The 24,983-nt window shown below is 47.5% G+C and overlaps 1 protein-coding gene across 8 annotated transcripts in view; it reads right to left on the bottom strand.

Moving 5' to 3' along the window:
* Positions 1 to 24,983, bottom strand: part of SH3GLB2 (SH3 domain containing GRB2 like, endophilin B2) — a 130,856-nt gene that overhangs the window by 9,963 nt on the left and 95,910 nt on the right. For all 8 annotated transcript variants that reach the window (XM_063936493.1, XM_063936495.1, XM_063936492.1 and 5 more), the window contains 2 exons: positions 22,109 to 22,198; positions 21,279 to 21,379 (listed from right to left, as the gene is read on the bottom strand). In XM_063936493.1, the coding sequence (XP_063792563.1) occupies positions 21,279 to 21,379; positions 22,109 to 22,198 (191 nt within the window). The remainder of the gene's footprint in view (positions 1 to 21,278; positions 21,380 to 22,108; positions 22,199 to 24,983) is intronic.

The raw sequence follows: 24,983 nt of genomic DNA, 5'->3' as shown, positions 1-24,983 counted from the left end.
CTGGGACCCCGGCTATTTAGCACGGGAGCATCGTACAGCACAAAGAAGAAAAACACTTCGTCGAATAGCCGAAGACCTCTGTAGAGAGTCGGCGAGCCCTGACAACATTCATAGAGGACCAAAAAACACTAGTGTCAGATTTATCTGAAAAATGGACATTCCCTCTGGAAGACACGACCGCCGAGACCGAAGCTCAGCCGGGGGAGTTGCCAATAGAGTACTCCCTGAAAAAGAGGCCGAACTGACGGCCGCTAGGCTAATCTCTTTTGGAAGAAAACCGAAAAAGGCAGATACCTAAAATTCAGGTCAGTGTGGTTTGAAGCGCAGCTGAGCAAAACCTCCCAGAGAAACCAAAGATGACGGCTGAATGGTAACTGAAAAAAGGGGAAAACCCCTTTTATGCTTATTATGTCCCATACAGTTTTCCAAAAGTGGCAAAAGCGAGAAGAGATAACAGACTTCTGAAATCGAGGCCCAGTAGGCCTAACCGAACTAGGGAACTCCTCCCTTCTGAGGTCTCGAGAACAGTCACACGGTTAAACGAGACCAGTGTAAGATTGAACAAAGAAAAAGGACCCTGTTGAAGTAGACAGTCCAGTCGAGGTAGGAGCCAAGGCTCCTCTACTGACAACAGGTGTATCTGTATCTTCAAGTCATGCGTGGCCCAACCAGAGCCACCGAGAGGGCTAGCACACATAATCCCCTCCTGTGTTACCGAACATGAGGTAGAAATCAAAAAGGGAGGCAGGATAGAATAACCAGACAACTCCCCGGAGCCCTGAGGGCCTCCTCGGCTACTGCCGCCCGAGCTCTCGTCCGAGAGTAGTAAAGGGTTAAGAGTCAGTCAGAACGCCCTGAGGTCGATCCGAAATCTCCGCCCACAGCGGACCAGCTGACAAAACTCCGGGGAATGTTTCCTCACCCGGGAGTCTGACCTGGTGGCTTGACCTTTTTGGAAAGAAGATTGTTGTCCCCCGCTCAGAGAGGAATGTTGTCCCCCGCTCAGAGAGGAATGTAGGCGACCACTCATTGCGTCGCAACTTGACAGAAGGAATAGAGTACCTGGTGCCGAGGAAGGAAAAAAAAAAATCCTCTGACGGACCGTGTTGAGAAACGTCTACGAGGAGCATAAATTGGATCTGTGTTGAACCAGAAGCTCCTGGATCCTCCGGATATTCAGAAGCCACCTAATGTACAGAGTGGGAAAGTAGCAGTAGATTGTCCCATTAGGGAACCAACGTCACCTACTGCCCTTGAAAAAGAGTTATTCTGTGATCTTCCTGAACTCTGTGGGAGCGGAAGAGAGACCGAAAGGAAAGGACTGACAGTGAAAATGAGAATCCTGTAATGCGAATCTGAGAAAAGCCCGTCCAGCGGAAATGAGTAAACAGGCATCTCTGAAGACAAGGGACACGTAAAACTCCCTTTCTTGTTCAAACTAGCAATCACAGACTGAAAGGATTCTAAGGCCAGAATAGGCCTGGCCGAGCCAACTGGCTTCGGAACGTGAGAAGAAAACAAAGGCCTGAGAACTGTCCCGATTCAAATGCTATGTGAAAAACAGGGATCAACACCCCTTTGCGGTTAGAAGCATATGGAGCGCCGCCTGCAGTATGACTCTCTTGTCATCGTAAATCGGCCGACCCCTGCCGAGGGACTCCTGAGATGGTTGTACTCCAAAATCTACTTTGTAACCGCCCAAGCCTTCTCAGTTCTTCCCGCAGGACCACCGACCTGCGCCTACCCTGGGACCCTCCAGGTGGTAGGAAAGTCTGACCTGTAGTGGGTTTATAGGATGACCTAAAATCAGACTGGACCGAGGATGCTGAACCTCTGCTTCAGCCTTTTACCCTGAGATCCCCCTGGCGACTGAGATATCGCCCGTGTGGAGTCGAAAGTTTGAAGGGGCACGGAAAAATCTAAAGGAAAGACCGGTAAAGGTCTGTCTTGGTTCAAGAAATCCTGCAGAAAGATCCTTCCCCTGAACCATCTGCCCCGTAGGATTACATGTTCACCAGTCACTGTCGCAGACCCAGAGGTCGTCGGGTTAAGACAGCCCAAGCGAAAATGCAGGGTCCGAGTCTGCAGACGTGGAGACCTCCAAAGATCATAAAGCAGAATCCTGATTCGGACCTGTACCAAAGTATCAGTTTATCCTGATGCGACTTATCCCGTAACCTAGATGACAATTGTTCCACAACCTACCTGCTCTGGACAAGGTAGAACCGCGCTGCCGTATATGTCTTTGGATCCCTGAGCAAGGCTGCCTCAGGAAAACAGCAGCTTGTTGGACCGGCGATACATCGAGGGGTATACCCTAGAGAGGTTCTGATACCATCTCCTGCCGTCTGCGGGGAAAGGATAGGAAAAACAAACATTGTTTGATACCTGATAATAAGATTTTACTTACCGATAAATCTATTTCTCATAGTCCGTAGTGGATGCTGGGGACTCCGTCAGGACCATGGGGATTAGCGGCTCCGCAGGAGACAGGGCACAAAAATAAAGCTTTAGGATCAGGTGGTGTGCACTGGCTCCTCCCCCTATGACCCTCCTCCAAGCCTCAGTTAGGATACTGTGCCCGGACGAGCGTACACAATAAGGAAGGATTTTGAATCCCTGGTAAGACTCAAACCAGCCACACCAATCACACCGTACAACTTGTGATCTGAACCCAGTTAACAGTATGACAAACGTAGGAGCCTCTGAACAGACGACTCACAACAATAACAACCCGATTTTTTTGTAACAATAACTATGTACAAGTATTGCAGACAATCTGCACTTGGGATGGGCGCCCAGCATCCACTACGGACTATGAGAAATAGATTTATCGGTAAGTAAAATCTTATTTTCTCTGACGTCCTAGTGGATGCTGGGGACTCCGTCAGGACCATGGGGATTATACCAAAGCTCCCAAACGGGCGGGAGAGTGCGGATGACTCTGCAGCACCGAATGAGAGAACTCCAGGTCCTCTTTAGCCAGGGTATCAAATTTGTAGAACTTTACAAACGTGTTCTCCCCGACCACGTAGCTGCTCGGCAGAGTTGTAATGCCGAGACCCCTCGGGCAGCCGCCCAGGATGAGCCCACCTTCCTTGTGGAATGGGCCTTGACAGATTTAGGCTGTGGCAGGCCTGCCACAGAATGTGCAAGTTGAATTGTGCTACAAATCCAACGAGCAATCGTCTGCTTAGAAGCAGGAGCACCCAGCTTGTTGGGTGCATACAGTATAAACAGCGAGTCAGATTTTCTGACTCCAGCCGTCCTTGAAATATATATTTTCAATGCCCTGACCACGTCCAGCAACTTGGAATCCTCCAAATCGCTAGTAGCCGCAGGCACCACAATAGGCTGGTTCAGGTGAAACGCTGACACCACCTTAGGCAGAAAATGAGGACGCGTCCGCAGTTCTGCCCTGTCCGAATGGAAAATCAGATATGGGCTTTTATACGATAAAGCCGCCAATTCTGACACTCTCCTGGCTGAAGCCAGGGCCAGTAGCATGGTTACTTTCCATGTAAGATATTTCAAATCCACCGATTTGAGTGGCTCAAACCAATGGGATTTGAGAAAATCCAAAACTACATTAAGGTCCCACGGAGCCACTGGGGGCACAACCGGGGGCTGTATATGTAGTACTCCTTTTACAAAAGTCTGGACTTCAGGAACTGAAGCCAATTCTTTCTGGAAGAAAATCGACAGGGCCGAAATTTGAACCTTAATGGACCCCAATTTGAGGCCCATAGACAATCCTGTTTGCAGGAAATGTAGGAATCGACCCAATTGAAATTCCTCCGTGGGGGCCTTCCTGGCCTCACACCACGCAACATATTTTCTCCAAATGCGGTGATAATGTTGTGCAGTCACCTCCTTCCTGGCTTTTACCAGTGTAGGAATGACCTCTTCCGGAATGCCTTTTTCCTTTAGAATTCGGCGTTCAACCGCCATGCCGTCAAACGCAGCCGCGGTAAGTCTTGGAATAGACACGGTCCCTGCTGAAGCAGGTCCCGTCTTAGAGGTAGAGGCCACGGATCTTCCGTGAGCATCTCCTGAAGTTCCGGGTACCAAGTTCTTCTTGGCCAATCCGGAGCCACGAGTATCGTTCTTACTCCCCTTTGCCGTATAATTCTCAGTACTTTTGGTATGAGAGGCAGAGGAGGAAACACATACACTGACTGGAACACCCACGGTGTTACCAGAGCGTCCACAGCTATTGCCTGAGGGTCTCTTGACCTGGCGCAATACCTGTCCAGTTTTTTGTTGAGGCGAGACGCCATCATGTCCACCTTTGGTTTTTCCCAACGGTTCACAATCATGTGGAAAACTTCTGGATGAAGTCCCCACTCTCCCGGGTGTAGATCGTGTCTGCTGAGGAAGTCTGCTTCCCAGTTGTCCACTCCCGGAATGAACACTGCTGACAGTGCTATCACATGATCTTCCGCCCAGCGAAGAATCCTTGCAGCTTCTGCCATTGCTCTCCTGCTTCTTGTGCCGCCCTGTCTGTTTACGTGGGCGACTGCCGTGATGTTGTCCGACTGGATCAACACCGGCTGACCCTGAAGCAGGGGTTTTGCCAGGCTTAGAGCATTGTAAATCGCTCTTAGCTCCAGTATATTTATGTGAAGAGACATCTCCAGGCTTGACCATACTCCCTGGAAGTTTCTTCCCTGTGTGACCGCTCCCCAGCCTCTCAGACTGGCATCCGTGGTCACCAGGACCCAGTCCTGTATGCCGAATCTGCGGCCCTCTAACAGATGAGCACTCTGCAACCACCACAGAAGAGACACCCTTGTCCGTGGCGATAAGGTTATCCGCTGATGCATCTGCAGATGCGATCCGGACCATTTGTCCAGCAGATCCCACTGAAAAGTTCTTGCGTGGAATCTGCCGAATGGAATCGCTTCGTAAGAAGCCACCATCTTTCCCAGGACTCTTGTGCATTGATGCACAGACACTTTCCCTGGTTTTAGGAGGTTCCTGACAAGTTCGGATAACTCCCTGGCTTTCTCCTCCGGAAGAAACACCTTTTTCTGAACCGTGTCCAGAATCATTCCCAGGAACAGCAGACGTGTCGTCGGGGTCAATTGAGATTTTGGAAAATTCAGAATCCACCCGTGCTGTTGCAGCACTACTTGGGTTAGTGCTACTACGTCCCCCAGCTGTTCCCTGGACCTTGCCCTTATCAGGAGATCGTCCAAGTAAGGGATAATTAATACGCCTTTTCTTCGCAGAAGAAACATCATTTCGGCCATTACCTTGGTAAAGACCCGAGGTGCCGTGGACAATCCAAACGGCAGCGTCTGAAACTGATAATGACAGTTTTGCACCACGAACCTGAGGTACCCTTGATGTGAAGGGCAAATTGGGACATGCAGGTAAGCATCCTTGATGTCCAGGGACACCATAAAGTCCCCTTCTTCCAGATTCGCTATCACTGCTCTGAGTGACTCCATCTTGAACTTGAATTTTTGTATGTACAGGTTCAAAGATTTCAGATTTAGAATAGGTCTTACCGAGCCGTCCGGCTTCGGTACCACAAATAGTGTGGAATAATACCCCTTTCCCTGTTGTAGGAGGGGTACCTTGACTATCACCTGCTGAGAATACAGCTTGTGAATGGCTTCCAATACCGTCGCCCTGTCTGAGGGAGACGTTGGCAAAGCAGACTTTAGGAACCGGCGAGGGGGAGACTTCTCGAATTCCAACCTGTAACCCTGAGATACTATCTGCAGGATCCAGGGGTCCACCTGTGAGTGAGCCCACTGTGCGCTGAAATTCTTGAGTCGACCCCCCACCGCCCCTGAGTCCGCTTGTAAAGCCCCAACGTCATGCTGAGGGCTTTGCAGAAGCCGGGGGGGCTTCTGCTCCTGGGAAGAAGCTGCTTGGTGCACTCTCTTACCCTTTCCTTTGCCTCGGGGCAAATATGACTGTCCTTTCGCCCGCTTATTCCTATAGGAACGAAAGGACTGCGGCTGAAAAGACGGTGTCTTTTTCTGTTGGGAGGGGACCTGAGGTAAAAAGGTGGATTTCCCGGCTGTTGCCGTGGCCACCAAATCCGATAGACCGACCCCAAATAATTCCTCCCCCTTATACGGCAATACTTCCATATGCCGTTTGGAATCCGCATCACCTGACCATTGTCGCGTCCATAAACTTCTTCTGGCAGATATGGACATCGCACTTACTCTCGATGCCAGAGTGCAAATATCCCTCTGAGCATCTCGCATATAAAGAAAAGCATCCTTTAATTGCTCTAAAGTCAATAAAATACTGTCCCTATCTAGGGTATCAATATTTTCAGTCAGGGAATCCAACCAAACCACCCCAGCACTGCACATCCATGCAGAGGCGATGGCTGGTCGCAGTATAACACCAGTATGAGTGTATATACTTTTCAGGGTAGTTTCCAGCCTCCTATCCGCTGGATCCTTGAGGGCTGCCGTTTCAGGAGACGGTAACGCCACTTGTTTTGATAAGCGTGTGAGCGCCTTATCCACCCTAGGGGGTGTTTCCCAGCGCGCCCTAACCTCTGGCGGGAAAGGATATAATGCCAATAACTTCTTTGAAATTAGCAGTTTTCTATCGGGGTTAACCCACGCTTCATCACACACTTCATTCAATTCGTCTGATTCAGGAAAAACTACAGGTAGTTTTTTCAGACCCCACATAATACCCCTTTTTGTGGTACATGCAGTATCAGAGATATGCAAAGCCTCCTTCATTGCCGTGATCATATAACGTGTGGCCCTACTGGAAAATACGTTTGTTTCTTCACCGTCGACACTAGATTCGGTGTCCGTGTCTGGGTCTGTGTCGACCGACTGAGGTAAAGGGCGTTTTACAGCCCCTGACGGTGTCTGAGACGCCTGTACAGGTACTAACTGGTTTGCCGGCCGTCTCATGTCGTCAACTGATTTTTGTAATGTGCCGACATTATCACGTAATTCCATAAACAAAGCCATCCATTCCGGTGTCGACTCCCTAGGGGGTGACATCACCATTACCGGCAATTGCTCCGCCTCCACACCAACATCGTCCTCATACATGTCGACACACACGTACCGACACACAGCAGACACACAGGGAATGCTCTTATCGAAGACAGGACCCCACTAGCCCTTTGGGGAGACAGAGGGAGAGTTTGCCAGCACACACCCAAGCGCTATAAATATATAGGAACAACCCTATAGAAGTGTTGTCTCCCTTATAGCGGCTTAATATATATCAAAAAACGCCAAAAAAGTGCCCCCCCCCCCCTCTCTGTTTTACCCTGTTTCTGTAGTGCAGTGCAGGGGAGAGTCCTGGGAGCCTTCCTCGCAGCGGAGCTGAGCAGGAAAATGGCGCTGTGTGCTGAGGAGATAGGCCCCGCCCCCTATTTCGGCGGGCTCTTCTCCGGAGTTTGTGAGACCTGGCAGGGGTTAAATACATCCATATAGCCCCAGGGGCTATATGTGATGTATTTTTTAGCCAGAACAAGGTATTCTCATTGCTGCCCAGGGCGCCCCCTGCAGCGCCCTGCACCCTCCGTGACCGTTGGTGTGAAGTGTGTGACAACAATGGCGCACAGCTGCAGTGCTGTGCGCTACCTCATGAAGACTGAAAAGTCTTCTGCCGCCGGTTTCTGGACCTCTTCACTTTTCGGCATCTGCAAGGGGGTCGGCGGCGCGGCTCCGGGACCGGACTCCATGGCTGGGCCTGTGTTCGATCCCTCTGGAGCTAATGGTGTCCAGTAGCCTAAGAAGCCAATCCATCCTGCACGCAGGTGAGTTCACTTCTTCTCCCCTAAGTCCCTCGTTGCAGTGAGCCTGTTGCCAGCAGGACTCACTGTAAAATAAAAAACCTAAAAACTTTTTCCAAGCAGCTCTTTAGGAGAGCCACCTAGATTGCACCCTGCTCGGACGGGCACAAAAACCTAACTGAGGCTTGGAGGAGGGTCATAGGGGGAGGAGCCAGTGCACACCACCTGATCCTAAAGCTTTATTTTTGTGCCCTGTCTCCTGCGGAGCCGCTAATCCCCATGGTCCTGACGGAGTCCCCAGCATCCACTAGGACGTCAGAGAAATTGTGTATTCGTGTGCCTGCCGGCCGCCTACCGGAGCCTGCCCAGCTCATCCGAGACTGGACCAGTCGCTGTCATTTCGTCATTGGCGTCGAACCCCGATGGACTTGACGTGTCCGCCTCCTTTACCTGCAGTACCAGACCAACTGCTGTATAATGCACCTGGATATTCTGAGACACTGGTTCAGACTCCACAGAAAACAGACATCATCAGTATTGTAACCTGGAAGGTTAGTTAGCAAGGTTCCTTTAGAAACCTGGAGAGGTGAAATGACGTACAAGGTCTCTGGTTAATAGTGACATTACCTGCATAATCTGAGCTGTTCAAACAGGAGTGTTCTGCAGGTGCGTGGAGGGCTAAGCAGATGGCTCCACCGCATACTTCACACCTAAGAGGGAATTCTTTGACTATCCCAGGTGAGACCAACGAAAGGAGAAAAGGTGGGTTAAATAAACACAGCCCTATGTAAGGTCTGCACTATAATGTGTAGTGACCGACACGATTCAAATAAACTTTCTGGAGCAGCGGAGACCTGAACCAGTAACGCTGCGCTGTGGGACAGGAGTCTTAGCCCTAGGCTATAGGAGCTCTCCTTAAAGTTTTGTTTGGATTCAAACCCCTGTTCAGATACCCGCTACTAGCATACTGAGCAGCAGCGCTATTTGTCTGATGCCTTACACACATTTCTCAAATTACAAATAGCATTAGTAACTAGTGACACCAAGGAATAATAAAGGGAAAGCAACACCCCGCCCTGTATGTAGTGTACCGCTAATTTAGGTGCACCAGATGTTTCTCGGAGGTTCCGCTGGCTTTTCAAAATGGTGACCAGACTGCGAGAAAAGATGGGGGAAAATGTTATGTGGTAAGGAGGTATTTTGTTATTAGAAAACATTGCGGAAATGGTTTGTTTTATCCTAAGGATGTATGTGGACACATCTGTACAAACTACACACAGCTAGGGCCACGGTGGGAACCAAACCCAAGACCCCCAATGCCGCGAGGCAGCAACGCCAACCACCACACCATCCGCACTGCCCCATATACGGTATTGTATGCATATATCTATATACATACCTCCACACATATACATATATATATATATATATATATATATATATATATATACACACACACACACACACACACACACACACACACACACACACACACACACAAACACACCCACAGTGAATCCAACCGTGTATGTGAACCCACTAGGGTAGATAAATACTGTGCCTGTGTAAATACTGTCTATTTGAACCTAATAGTATTTGTAGGGTAAAGCACAGTAGATTTTTAATCAGTAATGAGATGAGCCCCAGCTCCTGTAATAGAGCAGGCTCCATGTATGAAATGTCTGGCAGAGGACTCTCCTGCCGAGAGGAATGGCTGACAAAGTCAGATATTACCAATATGTCAGCAACTCCCTGCACAGAAACACTAAAAACCCCCCTGAAACAGGATTTGTGCCTAGAGGCAGTGAACGCTGCGATCCGCCGCCAGGAGCCCGCTGAGCAAAGCGGGAATAGCCTTCACCCCCACATCCTACCTTTATCCTCCCTGAACAGCCCGGAGAGGGAAGGGAGCTTGCAGCGGCCGGGGAGCGGTATGACAGTGAAGCGGCGGTCCTGTAGCGGCCGGGGGACGGAGAGCGCTTAACCCGCCGAACAGAGCGGGAGTTAGCTCCGCCCCCACCGCTTCGGCGCCAAATTCAAACCTGCTCTACAGTAAGCGGGAAGCGCCCTGTATCTCCCCGTCCGCTTGTATGTTGCGGCCGGGGAGCGGACAGTCCATTACACAACACTGACATAAGATAAAGGCGGCAATTATAAAAGGCAACCAGCCTTGTAACTTACATTTCACTGTTCTGTATCCCCCGGCTGCCTTCTGCTGCAGCCGGGTAGTGAAGAGCGCTGAGCCAGGCTACAGAGCGGGCTGAAGCTCCGCCCCCCCATATAATGGCGCCAAGTTCAAATTAGTAAGCGCCTTTGATGCACTCCAGCCTTCTATGACTGGAGATACATATGTTGAAAACTGAATCTGTAAAAGCATACATCAGTCTGGAGGGGGGGATGTTTGTACTCACCACTTTAGGCGTACTCTGTTCGACCCCGCGGCCCCGACACGCGCCGCACGCAGCGGTGTCCGGCCGGAATCCTCTGTGATGGAGTGGCCCCGATACGCGCCGCACGCAGCGGTGTCCGGCCACATTTGATACTCACCGCTGCCCTGCTGCCGGAATCTTCTGCTGGATGGAGTGGCCGCGACACGCGCCGCACGCAGCGGTGTCCGCCAACTCAGGAGAGCTCAGCGTCTCCCTCAGCCGGGGCCCATCCCGAGCCGCACGCAGCTGCGATGGGACCCCGCCGGCAGCTCCCGCGGTGCAGACTGGCAGTGGCAGAGCTGCCAGTCTGTGCGTGTGTGAAAGAAAAATAAAATAATAAAGAAAAAAGAAAAAATTCTTCAGCTAAACCCAAGTGAACCAGCTCACATCGGGCACTAACTAAGACTGGCTTGGAGGGGAGATAGTAGGGGAGGAGCTAGCCACAGTGTGAGAATTTTAAAGTGCCAGCTCCCAATTACTGCCTACTATTTCCCCATTGTAACTACGCTCCAGTGGCCCCTAGTGGATGAAGGAGAAATCTTATTTTTAAAGAACAACTTATTTTGGTATAAAGGTAAATTTTACCAACAAGTAAGAGGAACCGCCATGGGCACTCGATTCGCCCCATCTCATGCTAACCTTTTTATGAGTTTATGGGAAGACCTCTTTGTTTGGAATAATACATTTTTAAATAATATTAGATTGTGGTATCGGTTTATAGATGAGATCATTTTTATATGGGAAGGAGAAGAAGACAATCTAGAGACATTTTGTAATCTGAATAAAAATGATTTTAATATTAATTTAGTTTTTAATATTAGCAAAACAAATTTTCTTGATCTGACAGTCTATATACAAAATAAATCGTTCTTTAAACCCACAGACAGCAACTCATATATACCCATAGGGAGTAATCATAATCCCAATTGGATGAAGAATGTCCCAATGGGCCAGCTAAGAAGGATGAGATGTAATTGTACTGGGGTAGAAATGTTTAGAAAGCAAGCAGGAGAATTAAAAAAACTAATTCTTAGAAAAAGGCTATGAAGAAGACCCTATGGACCAATGCATTAAAGACCTTAAAGTGAGTAGAGATGACATTAAAACCAAAAGATAGAGAAATGTCTGAAGAAATTGTTCTACCATTTATTACGTCCTTCAATAGCCAATATAAGGGAATGGAAAAGATAGTAAAAAAACACTGGCATCTTCTTTTAAGAGATCCCATTTTAAAAACGACTATCCCTCCGAAACCTAAATTCGTCTACCGCAGAGCTCCTAATTTAAAACAGAAATTAGTAAAGCGCAATTCCACCCAAAAAATCAGGATAGAATAAAGACCAAAGGTTTCCACAGATGCAGGCTGTGCAAAATGTGCAGAACCCATACGACTCAACTCCGTAAAATGGAAAATTTTAAGTCTAAAGTCATGGGGAAAATATATACTATGGGGGATTTTATAACCTGTAATACTAGAAATTGTATATATTTATTACAGTGTAAATGTGGCTTGCAATATATTGAAAGGACCTTACGGCCATTGAAAGTTAGGTGGGTCGAACATGTGCGAAATATAGAAAAGGGGTTATCAACCCATTGTGTTTCTAGTCATTTCTCAGAAACCCATAAGAATAACTGGTTATTGAAGAATCCCTAGCCCAGGCTGAAATGAAATGGATTTATGAAATGGGCACATTGGATCCAAAAGGGCTGAATGCAGAATTTTAATTGAAATGGTTTTTATAGTTGGGCTGTAATTATGAGCAGTGGTATGTTCCTTTATTTAAATTTGTCTCAAAGTTTTTATTATAATTTAAGATATTTATATAATTTAAATTGTGTGAGTATGTTCTATATACAGAGCAAAATGAAAGAGCTCCACTTTAATTGTTAATTTATTATGTAATTGCTATGCACTATTTGACATATCTGTTTTAATGTGTTACGGATGTGTTGATCGTGCAATAAAGCCTAAGGAGTGTTACAAAGTTAAACCTCCACGTTTAAGGATGCGCATTGCGCTCCAAATAGCCGGAAGCTTGGTCTGTTGAAGGAACGCAATGCGTTCCAACGGACCGGATGTGCGGCGGTGGAATGCAGCCTACGCATGTGTTCCATATACTGGAAGTATACCACACTTACGGAAAGCGGTAGCACAGGATACAGCGTGCGTTCCACACCCGTGGAACACACAGGGAATTTTACGCGAATTAATGTGTTTAAAGTTAGATGTTTAAATTATTTGCTGCATATATTATAAAACCGTGTTGGAGTGCTTCATAGGAGAGGGTTAAAATAAGATTTTACTCACCGGTAAATCTATTTCTCGTAGTCCGTAGTGGATGCTGGGAACTCCGAAAGGACCATGGGGAATAGCGGGCTCCGAAGGAGGCTGGGCACTCTAGAAAGATTTATGACCACCTGGTGTGCACTGGCTCCTCCCACTATGACCCTCCTCCAAGCCTCAGTTAGGACACTGTGCCCGGACGAGCTGACATAATAAGGAAGGATTTTGAATCCCGGGTAAGACTCATACCAGCCACACCAATCACACCGTACAACTCGTGATACTATATCCAGTTTGACAGTATGAAAACAACTGAGCCTCTCAACAGATGGCTCAACAATAACCCTTTAGTTAACAATAACTATTTACAAGTATTGCAGACAATCCGCACTTGGGATGGGCGCCCAGCATCCACTACGGACTACGAGAAATAGATTTACCGGTGAGTAAAATCTTATTTTCTCTAACGTCCTAGTGGATGCTGGGAACTCCGAAAGGACCATGGGGATTATACCAAAGCTCCCAAACAGGCGGGAGAGTGCGGATGACTCTGCAGCACCGAATGAGAAGAACTCAAGGTCCTCCTCAGCCAGGGTATCAAATTTGTAGAATTTTGCAAACGTGTTTGCCCCTGACCAAGTAACAGCTCGGCAAAGTTGTAAAGCCGAGACCTCTCGGGCAGCCGCCCAAGATGAGCCCACCTTCCCTGTGGAATGGGCTTTCACTGATTTAGGATGCGGCAGTCCAGCCGCAGAATGTGCCTGCTGAATTGTGTCACAGATCCAGCGAGCGATAGTCTGCTTAGAAGCAGGAGCACCCAGCCTGTTGGGTGCATACAGGATAAATAGCGAGTCAATTTTCTTGACTCTAGCCGTCCTGGAAACATAATTTTTCAAGGCCCTGACTACGTCCAGTAACTTGGAATCCTCCAAGTCCCTAGTAGCCGCAGGCACCACAATAGGTTGGTTCAAGTGAAAAACTGATACCACCTTAGGGAGAAACTGGGGACGAGTCCTCAATTCTGCCCTCTCCATATGGAAAATCAGATAAGGACTTTTATATGACAAATCCGCCAATTCTGATACACGCCTGGCCGAAGCCAAGGTCAATAACATGACCACTTTCCGCGTGAGATATTTTAGATCCACGGTTTTTAGTGGTTCAAACCAATGTGATTTTAAGAAACTCAACACCACGTTGAGATCCCAAGGTGCCACTGGAGGCACAACCGGGGGCTGAATATGCAGCACTCCTTTTAGAATGTCTGAACTTCAGGTACTGAAGTTAATTCTTTCTGGAAGAAAATCGACAGAGCCGAGATCTGTATCTTAATGGAGCCTAATTTTAGGCCCATAGACACTCCTGCTTGTAGGAAATGCAGAAATCGACCTAGTTGAAATTCCTCTGATGGGGCCTTTTGTGGCCTCACACCAAGCAACATATTTCCGCCATATGCGGTGATAATGTTTTGCAGTTACATCTTTCCTGGCTTGAATCAGCGTAGGAATGACTTCCTCCGGAATGCCCTTTTCCTTTAGGATCCGGCGTTCAACCGCTATGCCATCAAAACGTAGCCGCGGTAAGTCTTGGAACAGACAGGGCCCCTGCTGCAGCAGGTCCTGTCTGAGCGGCAGAGGCCATGGGTCCTCTGATATAATTTTTTGAAGTTCTGGGTACCAGGCTCTCCTTGGCCAATCCGGAACCACAAGTATCGTTCTTACTCCTCGCCTTCTTATTATTCTCAGTACCTTTGGTATGAGAGGCAGAGGGGGGAACACATAAACCGACTGGTACACCCACGGTGTTACCAGAGCGTCCACAGCTATCGCCTGAAGGTCCCTTGACCTGGCGCAATATCTTTTATAGCTTTTTGTTGAGGCGGGACGCCTTCATGTCCACCTGTGGCCTTTCCCAATGGTGTACAATCCTTTGGAAGACTTCTGGATGAAGTCCCCACTCTCTCGGGTGGAAGTCATGTCTGCTGAGAAGATCTGCTTCCCAGTTGTCCACTCCGAGAATGAACACTGCTGACAGTGCTAACACATGATTTTCCGCCCATCGGAGAATCCTTGTGGCTTCTGCCATCGCCATCCTGCTTCTTGTGCCGCCCTGTTGGTTTACATGGGCGACTGCCGTGATGTTGTCTGATTGGATCAGGACCGGCCTTTTGAAGCAGAGGCCTTGCCTGACTCAGGGCATTGTAAATGGCCCTCAGTTCCAGAATATTTATGTAGGGAAGTCACCTGACTTGACCAAAGTCCCTGGAAGCTTCTTCCCTGTGTGACTGCCCCCCAGCCTCAAAGGCTGGCATCCATGGTCACTAGGACCTAGTCCTGTATGTCGAACCTGCGGCCCTCTTGAAGATGGGCACTCTGCAGCCACTACAGTAGAGATACCCTGGTCCTTGGAGACAGGGTTATCAGCCGATGCATCTGAAGATGTGATCCGGACCACTTGTCTAACAGGTCCCCCTGAAAAGTTCTTGCATGGAACCTGCCGAATGGGATTGCTTCGTAGGAAGCTATCATTTTTCCCAGGACTCGCGTGCAATGATGCACCGATAACTGTTTTGGCTTCAGGAGGTCTCTGACTAGAGATGACAGCTCCATGGCTTTCTCCTCCGGGAGAAACACTTATTTCTGGTCTGTGTCCAGAACCATCCCCAGGAACAGTAGACGTGTCGTAGGAAACAGCTGTGTCTTTGGACTGTTTAGAATCCAACCGTGCTGTAGTAGCACTTTCCAAAATAGTGCTACCCCGACTAGCAACTGCTCCTTGGACCTCGCCCTTATAAGGAGATTGTCCAAGTACGGGATCATTAAAAACTCCCCTTTTTCGAAGGAGTATCATCATTCCGGCCATTACCTTGGTAACACCCTCGGTGCCATGTACAGTCCAAACGGCAGAGTCTGGACTTGGTAATGGTAATCCTGTACCACAAATCTGAGGTACTCCTGGCGAGGATAGTAAATGGGGACATGCAGGTAAGCATCCTTGATGTCCCGGGATACCATGTAATCCCCCTCGTCCAGGCTTGCAATAACCGCCCTGGGCGATTCCATCTTGAACTTGAATTTTTTTATGTATGTGTTCAAGGATTTTAAATATAAAAAAGGGTCACACCGAACCATGCGGTTTCGGTACCCCAAACCGTGTGGAATAGTAACCCCGTCCTTGTTGAAGTAGGGGCACCTTAAGTATTACCTGATGGGAATACAGCTTATTAATTGCCTCTAGCACAGCCTCCCTGCCTGAGGGAGTTGTCTGCAAGGCATATTTGAGGAAACGGCGGGGGGAAGACATCTCGAATTCCAGCTTGTACCCTTGAAATACTACTTGAATGAAACAGGGATCCACCTGTGAGCGAGCCCACTGATCGCTGAAATTTTTGAGACGGCCCCCCCACCGTACCTGGCTACACCTGTGGAGCCCCCGCGTCATGCTGTGGACTCAGAGGAAGCGAGAGAAGAATTATGATTCTGGGAACAGGCTGACTAGTGCAGCTTTTTCCCTCTTCCCTTGTCTCTGTACAGAAAGGAAGCGCCTTTGACCCGCTTGCTTTTCTGAAGCCGAAAGGACTGTACCTGATTATACAGTGCTTTCTTAGTCTGTGAGGAAAACTGAGGTAAAAATATATTTCTTCCCAGCTGTTGCTGCGGATACGAGGTACCAGAGACCATCCCCAAATAATTCCTCACCCTTATAAGGCAGAATCTCTATGCGCCTTTTAAAGTCAGCATCACCTGTCCAGTGACAGGTCTCTAATACCCTCCTGACAGAATGGACATTACATTCATTTTGGATGCCAGCTGGCAAAATATCCCTCTGTGCATCCCTCATATATAAGACGACGTCTTTAATATGTTCTCATGTTAGCAAACTAGTATGTTTGACAGGGTCACCGACCACGCTGCAGCAGCACGCTCTGCAGGTTTCAGTCTAGTACCTGAGTGTGTAAAAACAGACTTCAGGATAGCCTCCTGCTTTTTATCAACAGGTTCCTTCAAAGTGGCCGTTCCTAAAATGGTAGTGCCACCTATTTTGACAACCGTGTGAGCGCCTTATCCACCCTAGGGGATATCTCCCAGCGTAACTTATCCTCTGGCGGGAAAAGGTACGCCATCAGTAACTTTTTTGAAATTACCAGTTTCTTATCAGGGGGAACCCACGCTTCTCACACACTTCATTCATTCATCTGATGGGGGAACAAAACACTGCCTGCTTTTTCTCCCCAAACATAAAAACCCATTTTTAGAGGTTAATGTCAGAAATGTGTAACACATTTTTTATTGCCGGGATCAAGTCACGGATGTTCCTAGTGGATTGTGTATATGTCTCAACCTTGACGACACTGGAGTCAGACTCCGTGTCGACATCTGTGTCTGCCATCTGAATGAGCGGGCGTTTTTGAGCCCCTGATGGCCTTTGAGACGCCTGGGCAGGCGCGGGCTGAGAAGCCGGCTGTCCCACAGCTGTTACGTCATCCACCCTTTATGTAAGGAGTTGACACTGTCGGTTAATACCTTTCACCTAACCATCCACTCTGGTGTCGGCCCCACAGGGGGCGACATCACATTTATCGGCATCTGCTCCGTCACTATATAAGCCTCCTCCTCAAACATGTCGACACAGCTGTACCGACACACCGCACACACACAGGGAATGCTCTGACTGAGGACAGGACCCCACAAAGCCCTTTGGGGAGACAGAGAGGGAGTATGCCAGCACACACCAGAGCGCTATATAATGTGGGGATTAACACTATAACTGAGTGAATTTTCCCCAATAGCTGCTTGTATATACAATATTGCGCCTAAATTTAGTGCCCCCCCTCTCTTTTTAACCCTTTGAGCCTGAAAACTACAGGGGAGAGCCTGGGGAGCTTTCTTCCAGCTGCACGGTGAAGAGAAAATGGCGCCAGTGTGTCTGAGGGAGATAGCTCCGCCCCTTTTCCGCTGCCTATTCTCCCGCTTTTTTATGGATTCTGGCAGGGGTATTTATCACATATATAGCCTCTGGGGCTATATATTGTGATTGTTTTGCCAGCCAAGGTGTTTTTATTGCTGCTCAGGGCGCCCCCCCCCAGCGCCCTGCACCCTCAGTGACCAGAGTGTGAAGTGTGCATGAGGAGCAATGGCGCACAGCTGCAGTGCTGTGCGCTACCTTGGTGAAGACTGATGTCTTCTGCCGCCGATTTTCTGGACCTCTTCTTGCTTCTGGCTCTGTAAGGGGGACGGCGGCCCGGCTCCGGGACCGAACACCAAGGACTGGGCCTGCGGTCGATACCTCTGGAGCTAATGGTGTCCAGTAGCCTAAGAAGCCCAATCCGGCTGCAAGCAGGCGAGTTCGCTTCTTCTCCCCTTAGTCCCTCGCTGCAGTGAGCCTGTTGCCAGCAGGTCTCACTGAAAATAAAAAACCTAATTCTATACTTTCTTTCTAGAGGCTCAGGAGAGCCCCTAGTGTGCATCCAACCTCGGCCAGGCACAAGATCTAACTGAGGCTTGGAGGAGGGTCATAGTGGGAGGAGCCAGTGCACACCAGGTGGTCATAAATCTTTCTAGAGTGCCCAGCCTCCTTCGGAGCCCGCTATTCCCCATGGTCCTTTCGGAGTTCCCAGCATCCACTAGGACGTTAGAGAAATATTCATTGGGCTCTGTTTAGACCATCAAGAAGCTAATTAATGGCTCCATCCAAATCAGATCACAATATAAACACTATCAGACCCTGGTCCACCATACACCTTGAAAAAGGCTGTGAAGGAGCTGAAACGCATCAGTGAGTGATTGGATGAAGCTACTATCACTACGGGAGGTGAATAAGGAGAAGTAACCCCCCAACTGGATCATTGCTGTGAATCCCGGGAGATAACATCCTTATGCTGATCTGGCTGGGAACTCTTGACACCTCACATTGTTTGGGACATGGATCCATCACCTAATGGTGAATTTTTTTAATGGAAATGTTAAAAACAATGTGAATAAAAAAACAAAAAACGGTACTTTACTATATACATTTCTCTTTTCTTCCAAATTTGGTGGTATGGACTAACTAAGGTACAAAGTCAACCTACCAGAGGAAAGAGGATTAATACACCTGTTAAAAGGGCAAGAAGGCTAAGACCGATATCGTTGATTACTATTACGGAGGACCTATAAACTTTGCTTGGACTATCCAAGTATAACAGGGGTGCGCATAATGGGAGTCATTCCGAGTTGTTCGCTCGTTATTTTTTTTCGCAACGGAGCGATTAGTCGCTAATGCGCATGCGCAATGTCCGCAGTGCGACTGCGCCAAGTAAATTTGCTATGCAGTTAGGTATTTTACTCACGGCATTACGAGGTTTTTTCTTCGTTCTGGAGATCGGAGTGTGATTGACAGGAAGTGGGTGTTTCTGGGCGGAAACTGGCCGTTTTATGGGTGTGTGCGAAAAAACGCTACCGTTTCTGGGAAAAACGCGGGAGTGGCTGGAGAAACGGAGGAGTGTCTGGGCGAACGCTGGGTGTGTTTGTGACGTCAAACCAGGAATGACAAGCACTGAACTGATCGCACTGACAGAGTAAGTCTGGAGCTACTCAGAAACTGCACAGAGAAGTCTTTTCGCAATATTGCGAATCTTTCGTTCGCAATTTTGATAAGCTAAGATTCACTCCCAGTAGGCGGCGGCTTAGCGTGTGCAAAGCTGCTAAAAGCAGCTTGCGAGCGAACAACTCGGAATGACCCCCAATGGGCCTAATTCTGAGTTGATCGCAGCAGGAACTTTGTTAGCAGTTGGGCAAAACCATGTGCACTGCAGGTGGGGCAGATATAACATGTGCAGAAAGTTAGATTTGGGTGGGTTATTTTGTTTCTGTGCAGGGTAAATACTGGCTGCATTATTTTTACACTGCAATTTAGATTGCAGATTGAGCACACCCCACCCAAATCTAATTCTCTCTGCACATGTTATATCTGCCTCCCCTGCAGTGCACATGGTATTGCCCAACTGCTAACAAAGTTCCTGCTGCGATCAACTCAGAATTACCCCCAATAGCAAGTATCTAAACGGACATTGAACTTTTTGGGGGGTAAAAGTGACCACCTTGGCTTTTTGTTGCTGCACTATTGTTTTGAAGCGCAGTCTTTTCAATTGTTTCTATTTATACAGCTATTGGAAGACCTTGAATGAGGTGAAGTCTTCTTCTCTGTTTTCCCCCAGGTGGATGTGATGGCTGGAATGTTTTGCTCCACCCAATGCATGTTTCTGCTAGCACATTTGGTGCGTCAAACACTACCCCCACCCCCCTTATACTAACTTTAGCAGTGGGATTGTCAGGCCGGATATTGATGGCCCATCCCATCAGTATTGGTGTATGCAGACTTGTACACTGAAAGCCGTTCTGAGCTCCAGCACATTCATTGAGAAATTGGACTCTTCTGGTAAACAAAGAAACCAGGGGCTCAAGTAGGAGAGTACATCAAAGTTTAACCACCATGAAACCCATATCCATGATGCCTTCTCCCAGACCTAAGGACATGCTCCACCGAAGGTTAACTGTGTCTAAGGGAGGACACCTGCCACAATGTAAACTGACCTAATTAAGCCTCCATTTTTCCCTATCTCTGTTATCCTGTAAGGTAGTAGTGTTGACTTATGGTAGTAGTGCACAACTACATATCCTAGCATGCCTTGCAACAGTTTTGCCGTTGAGGAATACAAATGCTGAAATGTGTAGTGCAGCAACAGCTGGAGGGCCGCGTGTTGAGCACCCCTTAATTATGGTGTTTTTAGAGGCAAGGAAATATCAGAGTCGGACACCTCCTGAGACGGGGAAACTTCCATAAAACGATGACATTCGTGCTCTATAAGAACTGACTCTACTCCTAAACCTCTCAAAGGAAGAGCAGGCCTTGGATCAACCGTGCCAGGCCCTGAGGTAAAGTTGGATAGATGCTATTAGGGTGGAGGCCTCAGGGGGAGCAACACTGCTCCTGTAAATACCCTGGTGGTAACAGAGAAGTTACAATCCCTACTCTGCTTCCAAGGTCCCATGTCAAGATGCAGTGTGCCTTGGCCCAAGATGGCTCTGCCACTGTAGTGGGTACAGTAGTGCGAAATCACTGAGGGTATGCAGGTGAGGCTGAACACCAGGATCCTTTTGGGCTCAGTGTACACCACCCAACCATGATAGTGTAAGGCTAAAATTATGGTGAGGGGTTAAAAAAAATAAAAAAGTATCTCTAGATTAAGAATTCAGGTGATGCTTTCAACTCCATGCAGATTTCCATACTACCGAACTGATAAAGTGACACCTTACTACAAGTAAGCTATTTTACGAAGCAGAATGAGAGTTTTTGCTGTGATATCTCCTTGCCTTTAACAAAGTTCTACCAATAAGTTAGACTATTAGTAGAACGGTCTAACTTGCCATAAATAAGTTTAAGTAATGCACTGGAGTGCATCATGTTTCTATCTTAGCCAATACAAATAAAAAGCAGGAAATAGTGCCAACGGTATCCAGATGATAGGTCGACAGGATAAAAAGGTTGACATGTAAAGGGTGGACAGCAGAAAAAGTTGACAGGTTTCAACTTTTTCATCCTCCATCCACGTGGCATACGACTGGGAATACTAAACCTTGCCCAAAGTGACGAGGGAAGCGGTACACTAATTGGGGTGACATTTTGTACCCGTTGGCTTTTTATGTCTACCTTTCACAAGTAGACCTAATAACCCTGTTGACCATATGGGGACAACCCAATAAACCATACCCATGCTCACTTACTGACAATTACAGTTCTTTACTATAAGAAAGTTGGATCTGTAGATTTCCATCGCACATACCTGCCCAGCTGTTTCTGCAGATCCACCATGTACTGGTAGCATTGAGCAAAGTATGTAGCCTGGTCTTCTGCAAACTCATGCAGGCAGCGGAGGTGATTTACCTAAGGAAGAGACGGTGGCGGACATGTGGTTCATGAATAGACCTTTTTTTACACAATGACAATATAGTTCACCCTGGATTTCTAGAATGGTCACAATCTGTATTAATGATCATGCCCTTTGGTAAATGCACCATGAATTTGCAACAATGGCTGGCGCTAGCAAATCTTCACCATTCACAATCACTGCTCACGTGAAGGTCCAGATTGTCAGACTGAATATAATGAAAGAGCCAACACTGATTTAGAATCTCTCCCATACCACCAGACAAGATAATTATAAGATAGTGGGGGGGGCTTCACAAGATATTAAGGGTCTTATCTTAAATGGATTTTCACCTATATTCGCAATGTGAAAATTAAAATTTTCATGTGAATTTAGCCAAGAACTCTTGTCGGGACGCAGGCTCCTGAAAATCACTCTCCGATAGCATCTCTGGAACAGTAGCCCATACGCTGAATGGCGTTACTGTCCGGGGGCCAAAGTATCCCGGGGCTTGGTAAACCCGACAGTTCAGCGGTCCTCATAAAAACCTAAGGGAGCGTCTTTGCAGTGAGAAATATCTGCTACTGCTTTCTTAAATCTTGGGGATCCTTAATATTGCAAGTGCCCCACAAAAACGAGGATGAACCGCAATTATTATTTAACAAATGCACCCCCTAAATATTTTCTGACCACCCATCTCCTGGTCTTTAGCCTATAGTGGTAGATGAAAGGGTTCTATGACTCACATGGGTACTGCTTATCCCTTCCAACAGAAGCCTGGTGACTTCAGCCTGGCGATCAAACTCTGTCTGGGCCACTCTCAGTTCATGTTCTGCCTGTAAGAGAGAGGATATATCCGATATTAATATATTGCGGGGTCTCCAGCTAAAATACTCTGCCCATAGGCTCTCACACTTGTTACAACCTGAAAAGTTTCAGAGGCGAGCTAGCAAATTGATTAAGGGGTTGGAGACACTGGATTATGAGGAAAGGCTTTCTAGGTTAGATATGTTTACGCTAGACATGAGACGGCGAAGAGGAGATATGATTAATATTTACAAATATATAAAAGGGGTAATATGCGGAGTTATCAGGTAATTTGTTTACTAAGAGACCTCCACACAAAACGCGGACACCCACTAAAGCTTAAGGAGAGGAAATTTCGTACTCCGCGCAGGAAGGGATTCTTTACTGTAAAGGCAATACGAATATGGAATTCACTGCCAGAGAAGGTTAAATGGCGGACTCTGTCAATACTTTTAAAAATGGGTTAGATAAATTTCTAATGGAAAAAGATATCCGAGGATATAGCCTTTAACCAGAATAGAATAGGGAATATAATATATATTCAGGTTGAACTCGATGGACTACTGGTCTTTTTTCAACCTCACCAACTATGTTACACTCACACCTGTCTTTAGACCAGCAAGAGGTCATCCACCTGAGCCTCACAGGGAACCGCTGCAGGAAGCCATCTTCTCGTAGAACAAGCAATACATGAACAAGATGGCTACGCAGTGAGGCAGCCTTACTGTGTGTAGATACACTATTTATGAGATTGTAGCTCATCAATTCACTAGGAGCTTGAGACACTCTCAGCTCATGAATGTCACTAGTGTCTATTGCAAAAGCATGTATATTGCTTCAATCCAAAAATGGCTGCTTCCACCCTGTCCATATACTGTAATACCCTGGTGCAGTCTACCCCAATGTGATTAAGCCCATAGTAAGCGGATGTTTTCGTTAGTTTCATCTACACTGGCGTTTCCCAAACTTGGTCCCCCAAGGCACCCTAACAGTCCAAGTTTTAAAGATATCCATGTTTGCGCACAGATGGTATAATCCATCTGACTGAAGTACTAATTAGTCACCTGTGCTTAAGCATGGATGGAACCTGGACTGTTGGGGTGCCCGGAGGCCAGAGTTTGGGAACCACTGGTCTACACCAAACAGATGATGCCTCTATCTGACGGAATGCACATCATAGATATGCCGTCTGCACAGACTTTGTCCAATGTACGTGTGCTGTTTGCATAGTCTAATACCCCTTTTACACCACCTGAAATATCCCGGGATTTTGCACGGGAGCGCGCAAAATCCCGGGACTGCAGGCGGTGTAAAAGGGTCCTTCTCCTAAACTCCGGGTCCACTTTCCCGGGAATGCAACACGGCACATACGCAGGGTTGGACACGAGTAAGACCGGGGGTAGGGGACGGTATAAATGGGTAAGCTGGGTCAGCCGACCTGGCACCCATTTACAGCATGGCAAACCTCCCGTACCGCAGTGTCCGGCGGGCGGTCGGGAGGCTGGGGGTCACGGCGCATGCTGTCTATTCAGACAGTGTGCACCGTGCTGGTTGCCATGCTGCAGCTGGGCACATGCTGTCTATGCAGATAGCAGCGCCATGTCTGGAGCCTGGAAGCGCCGGAGGCTGGGGGCAGCACAGCAGCTTCCAGATTGCTGTGCTTGCCCCCGACGAGACGCACCGGAGTCCCGCTCTGCAGTGTTTCCCGGCGCTTGGAGATGACATCATCTCTAAGCGCCGGCCCACAAGGCACTGCACCCGGGTAGACCAGAGTCTGACCCGGCTTGGAACCGTGTTCCAAATCCTGGGTCAGACCCGAGATTTTGGTGTAAAAGGGGTATTAGTCTAATGTACTATTGAATAAAACAGCAGCCACGCTCAGTCAGGACAATTACCTCTTACTTATCTATCACATTAACCCTGTGACAGTAGAGATGAATGAAGGGAACAGTTTTATTTAATTAAAACATTAAATAAAAACGTATGATCTAGTTAACTGCTCAAATAAGCATCCTGTCACTTGGTATTAACATTTTGTGGCAAAGAACAGTATAAAATACTAACACTCTACATATGTGCAAAGAATATTTGACAGAAATGCGGATTCAATAACCAATCTCCTGTCTCTTGCACTGCATAGCCCCGCCCTAATGCCAGTGACACTGGGGTCTATTCATGAAGCAGTGAAAAGGGTGGGGAAGTGAGCCAATGGAGAAGTTGCCAATGGCAACCAATCGGATGCTATGTATAATTTTATAGAATGTACTTGATAAATGTTACTTCAAAGCTGGTTGCCATGGGCAACTTCTCCAGTCTTTTCACTGCTTCATGAATAGACCCCCAATGTCAGCAAATGAGGAGGTGTGGCATGTAACCTAGCAGCTAAGTGGCTTAAGGGATATGGCCAAATCAATTATTCCTGTCTAATCTAGTGATGAGCGGATTCGGTTTTACTCGGTTCTCAAAACGGCATCTTATTGGCTATCCAAAACACGTGACATCCGTGAGCCAATAAGATGCCGTTTTGAGAACCGAGTAAAACCGAATCTGCTCATCACTAGTCTAATCTAAATGGACAAATTAATATGAATAGCATGTGGGACAGAATAAAACAAGTATTACAATCAGCAAAATAAAAACTCATGGTTTTAAGCATTTTATTGAATCCATAGTGTATTCGCACAAATAATAATCACAGTGGAGGCAGCCATTTAGTAGGCAGAAAAATATTCCGGAGAATGCAGCCAATCGGTTAAAAAGTGCATGAGCGATGTCACTAGTGACTAGCGAGCTGATAGGCTGCATTCTTACTAT

The sequence above is a fragment of the Pseudophryne corroboree genome, chromosome 8 (assembly GCF_028390025.1).
Source record: "Pseudophryne corroboree isolate aPseCor3 chromosome 8, aPseCor3.hap2, whole genome shotgun sequence".
In the NCBI taxonomy this organism is placed as follows: domain Eukaryota; kingdom Metazoa; phylum Chordata; class Amphibia; order Anura; family Myobatrachidae; genus Pseudophryne; species Pseudophryne corroboree.
The sequence above is the reverse complement of the archived record's forward strand: the minus strand, read 5'-3'. Positions and strand labels throughout refer to the sequence as shown.